Source organism: Amblyomma maculatum, chromosome 11 (assembly GCF_055883805.1).
Source record: "Amblyomma maculatum isolate TAMU_Amacu chromosome 11, ASM5588380v1, whole genome shotgun sequence".
NCBI lineage: Eukaryota > Metazoa > Arthropoda > Arachnida > Ixodida > Ixodidae > Amblyomma > Amblyomma maculatum.
In genome coordinates this window covers 61177398-61187872 of record NC_139354.1, presented here as the reverse complement: position 1 = coordinate 61187872, position 10475 = coordinate 61177398, and the positions used below count along the sequence as shown (strand labels likewise).

Sequence of the window (10475 nt, the reverse complement as noted above, 5' to 3'; positions counted from 1 at the left end):
TTTTTCTGCTTCTTGTAAAAATATTTGGTTTTGAAATAATAACTTCTCCTGTCTTCATGGCTCTCCTTCTTTTTAATTCGAATTGGAACATGCGGCCTTGCGGTGCTTGCGGGCTGTGCAAGTTGGGTTGAAAGAGAGGGGTGGAAGTGCATAGTTGCATCCACGACCTACTGTAGTGGTTGCGTCACTGTCGGTCCTAGTCTGTCGACCAATCACAGAGTGCTTCTGCCCGATTCTCGGACAACACCGGTCTTTTAAATCTGTTAAACGGTCCGCGAACGCATGGTGCAGTGTTTGTTGTTTATACTGATGCTGTGTTGAAGTGACACGAGCATCATTTGGCTGATACGCGTGATGGAAGTTGCCGACGTCGTAAAATCGTTCGTACAGTCGTGCACGCTCCAGTTGGGTCACGACGAATCAACAGTGACGCCGTGCCAGCAGCGACAGCTTGACGTGAGCCCTTTCACTCGGCATTCAGCCTTTGCTCGTGTACAGCGGGAATCATATGTGACCGAAAAAGTGAGCGACGCGACAAGACGGCGCGGCGAAAGCGATCATGGTTCGCTCCGTCGCCTACTGGGGAAGACGCATGCACGCGACAGCGCGAACCGAGCGAAACGGCGACGACGCTCTATGTAGGTTGTGTGGCTGTCATAGTCAGTTGGTCATAGTGGCCTAGCACACCGCAAAACTACTGCCAAATGCAACAACAGTCATAACAATTGCAAGTTATTTTGCGACAACATGGCAAAGTAAAATGCACTTACAACAAACCGCATCGAATGTGTGTTAACTTGCACTGTAGTCTGTATGTACGAGTAGTCACGTGACCCCTTGTTTCTTTCGTTTCGGTTGCGATTAGACGTTCTTTGAATCCTTGGCTATTCACCATTGTTCGTACAAAGCGGAACATTTACGCGGTAATGCACAATCACAATGCAACACAGTAAAAGAAAGCGTGCAAAATGATCGGCAGTGACGTTCGCTTACTTCCGGGCGAACGAGCGAAATTTTCTATTTCGGCAGATCCGAGCGACTAGCCAAGCAACACGTACATTTCTGTTCGCGCGACGCGTGACGCCGTCGCGTTCGCGTAAGTTTTCGCGCCAGGGTGTTGTTTCGGTGTCAGTAGTTCCCGCGGAATTTTTTCGTCGCTGCATCTGCATTCCCTCCCCTCTTCCCCGCATTCTTTCGGCTTTCAAAATATTTCTGGCTACATGCAAACGCCGTAGAGCAATTTTCGCCACAAACCACATCTTAATATCCTGTACAAAATCTGAACTTAGAAAAAAGCGTTTCCTACAATTTTATGACGAACACATTCCATTACATCCTACTTTACCCATAGGACGAAATTCACCAGTAAAAACCTCTTCTCTTGTTTCTTACCTAATTTATGCAAATGTTGTTAACCGGTTGCAGTGTTTTAAAATAGGCTGTGGCTAAAGGTACGTCCGACGGACCCGATCAATGGTCTTAAAGGTACGTCCGACGGACCCGGTGCGTTTTTCTTCGGGATCCGTCCGACGGATCCGGGAAATATTTTTCAGAGGTACGGCGGACGGACCCGATCGGTAGGGATCTTCCGACGGACCCAACGCATTTTTCTCCGATATGGGCCTTGGGATCCGTCGGGAAAGCCGGACGGATCCGAGACATGGTAGAAGAACAAATGGTAGCGTAACTCCCATAGAAGCTTGCGTGTCGACTCTGAGCGAGGCTTTAGTTTCCCAGCGCCCCCTGCGAACTGTGAGGCACAACAAACACGTGACGTTGCTTGTGACGTCACAGCGACGTACTTTTGGCGGGGAATTTGTATTTTTACTTATGAACGAAAAACGAGGCCAACAACGAGGGAGGCAGAACGACGCTCGGATAAGGCAGAAAAATGGACACCGTAACTATTCAGCCAACTTTACTTGACATGGATTTCTACTGTCAAGTTTTACGTTAACTGAAATGTTACGGCATCTTTAACCACCTTATCATAGCATCGTTCTGCCTCCGTCGTCGTTAGCCTAGTCTTTCGTCGCGCGTCATTTAAACGCATTCTGGGGCTTATTTCTTCGGGCACGTTTGTGAACAAGGGCCTTCAAGTGAATTAGGCAAGCACATGGATAGAACCACATGGCTTGAGGCATTTCACTAAGGGCATAAATGAGTGAAGCTGTGCTGCACAGAAAGCCAGGCTTTATTAATTCACGATTACTTACATAGACGCTTCACGACAATGAAATCTTTAAGTGTAGGAGAGCGACCACCGCTCATTCGTCACAGTCTTCATGAAATCCTCGTGATAACAAAATGACATGAGCGTAGGTCTCCAAACGAGACGCGGTGAGTTTATAAAAGGGCAAAAGATCTTGCTAACAAACAAAGTATAAATATCAGCGTCAAAGAACAAAAACGAACGGAATAACTAACGCTAGCGCTAGAACGCCAACCTGTAAGAGCTTAGGTAGGCAATTCAAATTGGGATTGCTAGTATTTAGAAGTTAATGCGTCTGAGAAGTGAAAATATCTACGATATAGCTTCGCCCCAATAAATCTCGCCCTGTTCATGATTCCTATATTTTACTCGCGCTTCATTTGCCACTGAAAGGAGTCAATGTGAGGTTACAAATTTACAACTTAAGCATTTAACATGTTCATGAGAAAAATCCCACTGACAATAGGAACATCACTGTAATAACAGCTAAAGCACGTTCAGCGAACGTTGGTGCGGTAATACGACGCAGTAAGCAAAACACGCAGCAAGGGGAGCGGAACGGAAGGCTTTGAGCAATGCGACACGCGTCCTGGGGGCAATAAAATCTCACCTTCACCGCTCAATTAAAACAAGCAGCGATACGCCGCTCATGCAGACGTGTATCCGTAAAACAAGCCACCACTTTTGCGACGTGCCTGGGAGGCCGAGCCGAGCCGCCGAGCTGTGACGCAGCATTGTCTCATCGTCCGGAAATGCGCACATGCAGCGGCAAACAGTTTCTCATCGAGCACAGACAGTCTTCGCCTTGCTGTAAAGCTCTACCAAAACCAGCAGAATGAAATACTGACTGTTTGTTACAGATAACCCACTCTGTACGCAGCACGCAACGATGAACGTTGAACCGGGGCCGACGACGCACCCATTCCGCGGGTGAAAAAAGCTTCGGTCTGAACCATATCTGAGCTTTGGGCAACTACGCAGCGGATAATAAGTGGCCGAGAGAGGCCGCTAGAAACAAGTTAAAATATTATTAAAAATGTGACACGTTTTTTCTTACGCAAGAAACAAAAACTGCATTCATTCCTGAGCGCGAATATTATGTTTACTTTCTAATTCTTTGGAGTTCTGGCAGATCTTATTTTCTGTGCGCTAGTAATTTGCCTCACAGTTCGCAGGAGCCCTCGTCATCGAGTTGATGCCGCTGGCAGTAGACAGCTGCACGCGTTTTCTTCCAAGTTGCGCGACCAGTTGTACATTGACCTTGTCCGAGATCCCCAGATGTGGTTGTAGCAACAACATGGTAGCCATATGTAGCCAAATCGGAGTTGGTATGAGGTGTGTACGTGCGATGTGCAAGAAGTATGTACTACATACTGCATGCGTGAAATGTGAAATTACAAAGAATAGTACAGTGGCAAGAATAGTGCCTAGAATGGGTGATATACTACGTGATGGCATGATGATAGGTTTACGTGAGTTGGACCGCGGCAGGGTGGCAAGCACGACCAGAGCGCAAGCGCATGTAATCGCGGTGTTGACGGCCAGCCCGCGGCCCGCACGCCCGCTCATTTGGTCCTCGTTATTATGTGGATTAACGTCTTCGACGGTCGTTAAGTAATTATGTAGTTTTGATTCTTCAAAGTTTCCTCACTTCCATCTGTGATGAGATGCGTCACGTAACGCATCGCTTTCTGCTCGCATTGAGGTTTGGTGCTGCAAGTTCTACGTAGTACAAGCGGCGCTGAAAAAGCTGGGCACCGCCGGCGTGTCTCTAGCCCAAGCATCGCGTCATTCGTGTTTGTTGTACAACTGGAGGTGTGGTTTGTGCTTACCGTGAGATGCTGTGATTACGGATTACGTCCTACTAGACTGCTGTGTGAGACTACGAAGAGTGCTGTGATGAATGCGCCGATGTCCGGACGGACATCAGTGTGTCCGTTTATGATCGGCGATGTTGCACGTGCATGTCAGTGTTTATTAGGTGCAGTGGTAATTTATTTACACGCGCTGTGCAACAATGAGACGAAAATAAGTCATCGACAATTTGTTAGCCTGTACTACAGAGCTCAAAACTCGGAAAATGGGAATGCACATGATGCAGTTTTCGCATGTTGGAGTGGACCGAAAAATAAGTCCCAGCCCACACCGCCGGGATGCGCATTACTACAGGTGAAATGGTTCAGGTTTCTGTAAAATAGCTGCCTGGCACAGCACCTTTCTAAATGTTCAGGCTTTGTACTATTGTTGAAGGTCACTTTATCATTAATAAAGGAACGAATATGCTTTATGTGTTAATGACTAGTGCTTTTTCAACATATTATGTTCATTTTTTTTTCGTTTTTACTTAGTTTCCTTTGTTTTTCATGCTAGACAAACACAAATAGTACACTTTTAAACTTGTCAGTCCAAAGCTGAACATGAATATCTGCCATGCATGTGACAGCTTTAATGCTAGAAAGGTTGACGTGTATAGCATGCACGTAGACGCTGCGACATCTTAGTGGCACGTTCCGCTACTTGCCCCAAGGTCGTGATGTTTAATACCAGTGATGGCAGTCGCACTTTGGTGCAGGTGAAATGCAAATGCTTCTTGTTGGTTTGCGCTAACACATTGAACGACAGAAAAGACAAACACCACGGAGCGCGACTGGTCTTTTCTGTCGTTCAATGTGTTAGCACGGTGAAACCAACATGAATAACCAACTAGGCCCAATTCTCGCCATTTTAGCAAATGCTTCTGTTTTCTGCAAGATGTCAATGCAAAGTACAAAGCCCGGGCAGTCAAATTAGTCTGGAGCTCTCCACTACGGTATTCTTCATAGCTACATATGTCACTTTAGGATGTGAAACCCTACATGCCACAGGTAGGCTGCATTGTTTTTTAGATTTTGTAACCTCTCATCTATGTTTTGCAACATTTGGCTAATTTTAGTTCCCAAACAGTTGCTAAAGATGAAACCGAAGCAGTTCTTGGCATGGTTTGCTGCTTAGATTAATTTGCTAATTGCAGTTCTTTGAAACTTGCATCAATGCTGGACAGTTCAGATAGCAAGTAGTTGAATTACAGAAATGATGTGGATCATGCAATTCAGTTCTGACAAGTGGAAAGTAACGGTCCCCTCCTTGCATGCATAGGTGCCTTTAGACAAATACATACTCGGGTGTGTGATTGTGACGCATATCAAGGGTCAACAGAAGGCCATGTGGAGCCAGTGTGATATTCTTCATGAAGGCTAAAGTAAAATTGTACAACAGCTGCTGTACCATGCAGAAAAAAATTGATCATTTAGTGTATGATTAACTGACCATGAATAGCATCTTACTCAGAGTATGATGTGATATATATCTGGTTTAACATACCAAAATAACTACGGCTATGAGGAACACAATAGTTGAGGGCTCCGGTATAATTTCGACCATCCGGGGTCCTTTTACATGCACTGACACCTCACGGTGCATGACGGCCTATTGTTTCGCCTCTATTGAAATGCCCCTGCTGTGGCTGGAACCAAATCTGCATCTTTGGGTTCAGCAGCCAAGCACTCTAACTACTGAGCCAGCACAACGGGGCCAAGTATCAAAATTTATGCCATTACATTTCTTTCTAGCCTGTGGTTTTCTTCACAGAACTAATGTATACAAGGAAAAGTAAACAGCAAGAAAACACTAGTTTTATTGCACATTATATTCACATTTCAGCAAACATTCTCTAGGAAAAAATTTCTCATAATGTTTTCATGGAAACCATGAACAAAACAAAACAATGCACTTACTTCACTCGAATTATTAATGGGCAAGGTTGTATCTATGCTACTACACTGCACTTATCACAAAACCACAAGCCCCATCTGCTTTGGCCAATCACTTGATGAAACTAACGGAGACAGATGTCGCACACCACAGACTGGTCGTCTCGCAACATATCTCTGCATATGTTGCATTTCAATTTCATGCCTTTCCACTTAGTTTCAACTGTTGCCAGCATTACTAGTCACCCATCTTTTCTGAAATTCCTTTTTACGCTGTTGGGATCAGCATCCTTGTTAACGATGGTCTCTGGCACTTTGGATGCTATCATTTTCACATCTTCCTCATCTGGAAGAACGAAGGAAATGACAAGCTTTGAGCAGACAAAAAATTAGGGAGATGCCTAATCTCCACCTGTAAGGGTATGGTGTGCCAGCGTTAATGGTTCTTGTCTGCAGATCCTACTGTGGATTCTCGTTAATTTACATGCCCTTTGCTACAAACATTATTACTAATTCCTTAATTCATGTCTCTGTTATCTCAGATATACTCATTAGCATACGGTCGTAGGCTGCCCTGTTAGGTGATAGACAACCTGGCATAGACCTCTGTAAGCCTCAACCTTTCTTAATTGGAGCTGAAACGTTGAAGCTGAAATATTTCAAATATAACTTTGTAAGCTTGGCTTAACAGCTCCTGCCATGTCGTGTGGCCTCGTGACATTTGGCTCGTGGCACTTTTGGCTTGTGCACAGGGGTCATCTGTTAAATACTGGTTAACATGCATGAAAAATACATTTTCGCACAAACTGGTGGCAAATGGTCAAGTGGTGCACTGCAGATTCTGAAATGTATACCTATATTCATGCAAGGATCGCATCATCACATAACATGGTCAAGAGTTCTATCAGTACCTGTAGTTACATAGCATTTCAATGCCCATTAAAGGACCACCTCAGACAATGGTTGTTGTTATCTCAAGACCTGTTCTAACAGCATACTGACGCCATTCCACTGAGCGATGGACATGTATATGCATACCCTAGATAGCTCATGATTGTGGATCTCATTTATTTCTATGACTTCCAAGGAGTTCCTGTCGTCAGAAACTTTATGAAATCGGGACAGTAGTCTTGAAAGGTGATGAAAAGAAATAACCAGGTTACCTTGACGCAATGCTAAATTACAGAGGGTGAATATGCTGCATGAAGATACCAAGAAGCTTGTACAAAGAAAAGTGAGAGTGAAATGGCAGGATTTTTGAAACATTGAAATAAACTACAAACTATACTTGTCAAACCTGTCATTAAGGAATGGAAATCATGCAGTAATCAAAAACACAATATGGAGGACATTTTAGGTCATCTTCACAAAACACATACCCAAACCTCACACACAGCTTCATATTTATGAAAGAGGACAAACCAATATGCAAGGAGTGTGGAGATGAACTAACAATAAACCATATCTTACACGTGCGCCAGAGTCGAGAAAAGAGGAAACATTTTTTTACAATTTGCAACAGATCCCTTTCCATCCCAGCATGATCCTAGGAGAGACGTGCAAATTTCCTGCATTTTTGGTTTCCTAAAATGTTCCTAAACAAGCTACATCCTAAAGAACATATGTCATTACACACAAAATAAATACATTAAACCTTGTTCTTGGTGCATGGCAGCATTAGTGGCTTATGCACCATAAAAATCAACACAATGCTGTAAGGTATACCTTGGTTAGCTATGTTATATGAGACAAGCTTTCGGCCTGGTGTGGTCCTTATTCACGTGACAGCGCTGTCATGAGGGTCTATGTCGTAGCGATCGGAAAGTGACCTATTCCAATAATTTTACAAACTGAAGGTGATTGTACAGATTTCTAAAGACTGGAGTGCTCAACTGTTTTATCAACGTCCGCCTGCTTTGACAGCTTGGAGTGAAACTGTTGAAGAGAATACATTTTTGAACATTTAACGCGTTTCTGAAGGCGTTGCTTTCAATTACGGGGCCAACAAAAAGCAGGTGAATGTCAAACGCCGCCTAGGTAGGCTTTCTAGCAAGACAGCGGTGTAGCGTGGAAAATCGCTCCGCCGATCCATCGCTGGCGCCGCTGACTTGAAAGGCGAACTGTTCAAACTTATATAGCTACTGACCACACCTGAAACACTGAATTGCGCATGATCAAGGCAGAATTTATCTAACATTGAGCACTGGTAGCTATCGATTTCACGCCCAATATTGTGAAAATCTGTCCTCTCTTCGATCATTGATACGCCCACGGTTGAACATTTATGCGCCTCGGGGTAGGCCAGCCGTGGGAACATGGATGCGTGGTTGTAGCAACGATCACTTGCATGGCACACTCTGCAAAATTCTAAGAGTCAGCTTCTTCAACGAAATGTACAGCGCACATTTTCTACCGCGTACCTAAGTCCGGCGATGCATGCATATCCATCCCGATCGTTTCAAAGCTGCGCGGCCGTTCAGTCGGGTCACGCTAACCTCGAGCATGCGGGGGTTTAAACTACATGTACGCAAACTTCAACGACAAGAAAAAGATTCAGCCTAAGCACTTTAGTCTAGTCTTCCCCAATATACCAAAGAACATTGCTGTTCACATGGAATTCGGATCATTCACGCTTCCGGCTTTCCGGTTGTGCACTCTTGCGGTGCGGTGCAGTAGGTCTTCGCCTCGACGAGTCGATGTGCAGGCCTCTAGTAGATTCGGCATGTCTTCTGTCACGGCTCTGAGGTAGAATTTAAACGAAGAATTTAGCTAAAAACATCCTGTTTCCTCGGTCTGCATGTGAGGAACGAGCATAATGCCATTTCACATACATACCTACATACTTTGGACTGCCGAATGTTCAGTTGCACGGCGAGGTGTGTGTGTGTTGTGCCGGCGCTAGATCTTCGGAGGTCGATGCAGGACCTAAGACAGCGTAAATGCTAGGAATAGCTCGCTCGCATTACGGGCAGATCGAGGTGATAGTTTAGTGCGAAGCGAAAGCTGCTCGTGAATGTGCGTATCTCGATGCCAGCTGGTGGAGCTGGTGCAGTACGTAGCATATCGCCTGCGGCTATGTGCTTGACAGCGATGTTTGCCGTACACAACCCTAAGTGAAGACCGTGATCTATGTTAGAACGGATGCACTCTTCGTAGCACCTCATCGACAGTCGCGGCTAGCTGATATCATAGAGGATGAGATCCATTCACGCGTAGCAAGCGGAATGTGGCCGCGTTCGACGTGCATATAGCCATGAGCCTGTATATCGACGTCCGCCGTATCTTTACGAGAATCGAATGGATACGTCGGACGTACCTTTAGACACTTCGTTTAAAATAATCTGTTAACTTCCTCCTATAAAACAGACATATTGAACCTTGCTTTGGCGCATGATGGCCTTAGCTGCCTATGTGCCATACAACCCGACACAGCATGACACATATTTGGCTGCTACTCACCATTGCTAATTTCACAAGTGAAAGCTTGTTAGCGGAAATAATTGATGCGCACATGAGTACTACTACCACTAGCTTCTTTGTCCATTTACAGCTTGATCAACCAAACTTCTCTGCACACATTTTTCATGTAGAAATGGGAGTGTACGCCAGGCTCTGTTGAATGTACCCAGCATCGAGGTACAGAGCATTAACCGACTATGGAGACAGCCCAAATAAACAGCAGCAGCTCGTGCAATAATGCAAGATTTAAATGTATGATGCTGACAATTGGTAAGAAGCAAGACTACGGGGAAAAACGTGACATCACTCTTTTGAAATGTGCAGTTCAATCGAGCATCTGCTGCTGCAGCAGAGAGACGTCACATGATCCTACTTGCCTCTCTAGGTTGATGCTAGCGCTGTTTCCTCCAGTTAGGGAGCGCCCGTCCATTAGTTGGTGGGGCTAGAAGGGGAGATGTGAAGAGCACGGTGCACTCCCCATAGAGTGGAGGAGTCCCCTCAACCGTTTCTGCCCTTGGGAAGTTATTAATAGAGTGCCGCATTTGGGGGCGCCGGTTTGCAAACCCGTATTTATATCCACCCTAATATACTTATGCGTAGTTAATGCTAGGCTTTTGTGATCGAGCAGCCTAGTTATTGTAAATAGAGAAAATAATTTCTTCGTAGTATTGTGAGAAAAATGTGATCGCAGTATTTGTGAAAAATGAAAACTAGCAAAATGGGACTCTCTTAACTGCTTTAATGCTAATATTTTTATTACTTGGCAGACAGCCAGTGTCGAGTTTCTTTTTGTTGTTTTTTTTTGTTCAGGATAGAATGAACCAACAAAATTATTCCCTGTTGGCTAAATTCTTGAAAGATACAGTGTTCAACGCACTTTCGATCCTGAGTGAACTTAAAACATTGTAAACTTTCATTAGGCCTTGAAGGGAGCAGAAAAATTCCTCGAATTATTCAGTGGTTCAAATTGTCTAATGCACCTGAAAAAAACTGCTAAAAATTATTTGCATCACAATAACTATATTTAACGAGCACCTGTATTAGGTTTGGTCCAC

At 44.6% G+C, this 10475-nt stretch overlaps 1 protein-coding gene across 1 annotated transcript in view; it reads left to right on the top strand.

Annotated features, from left to right (window-relative positions):
* The first annotated feature begins 188 nt into the window (after nucleotides 1-188).
* The window catches only part of LOC146173919 (protein CIP2A homolog), a 58491-nt gene continuing 48204 nt past the window's right edge, over nucleotides 189-10475 (top strand). The window contains exon 1 of the mRNA XM_084584221.1: nucleotides 189-456. Within this exon, the coding sequence (XP_084440347.1) occupies nucleotides 355-456 (102 nt within the window). The 5' untranslated portion in view covers nucleotides 189-354. The remainder of the gene's footprint in view (nucleotides 457-10475) is intronic.